We start from the raw sequence: 359 nt of genomic DNA, 5'->3' as shown, positions 1-359 counted from the left end.
GCTGCTGCTGCTGCAGCTTCTGCTTCCTCTCTTCCTGTTGCTGTCTGCGGTAGCAAATCCCTTCTTGTCTGACCCTCTGTACGAGTTGCTGTATCTCAGCAGCTGCTGTTGCAGCAGCAGCAGCAGCAGCTGTTGCAGCAGCAGGCACAGCAGCAGCAGCAGCAGCAGGTTTTCTCTCTACGGGTGTACCCCTATCAGCAGCAGCAGCAGCAGCAGCAGCAGCAGCAGCAGCAGGTGCACTGACATCAATAGGATCAAAGAAAGCAGCAAAAGAACAATAAGAAGGAAATGCTGCTGCTAGCATGGGGCCCCCATCTATCTCTTCTTTACTGAATGTTATATATCCGGGTGTATCGACA

General features: G+C 52.6%; 1 protein-coding gene across 1 annotated transcript in view; it reads left to right on the top strand.

The window, feature by feature from the left end:
• Window positions 1–302: 302 nt before the first annotated feature.
• The window catches only part of EMH_0017650 (uncharacterized protein), a gene marked incomplete at both ends in the record, with an annotated part of 1,395 nt that continues 1,338 nt past the window's right edge, over window positions 303–359 (top strand). The window contains one exon of the mRNA XM_013500972.1: window positions 303–359. Within this exon, the coding sequence (XP_013356426.1) occupies window positions 303–359 (57 nt within the window).

Source organism: Eimeria mitis, genomic scaffold, assembly GCF_000499745.2.
Source record: "Eimeria mitis Houghton genomic scaffold, Emh_scaff611, whole genome shotgun sequence".
NCBI classification, from domain to species: Eukaryota; Apicomplexa; class Conoidasida; order Eucoccidiorida; family Eimeriidae; genus Eimeria; species Eimeria mitis.
The sequence above is the reverse complement of the archived record's forward strand: the minus strand, read 5'-3'. Positions and strand labels throughout refer to the sequence as shown.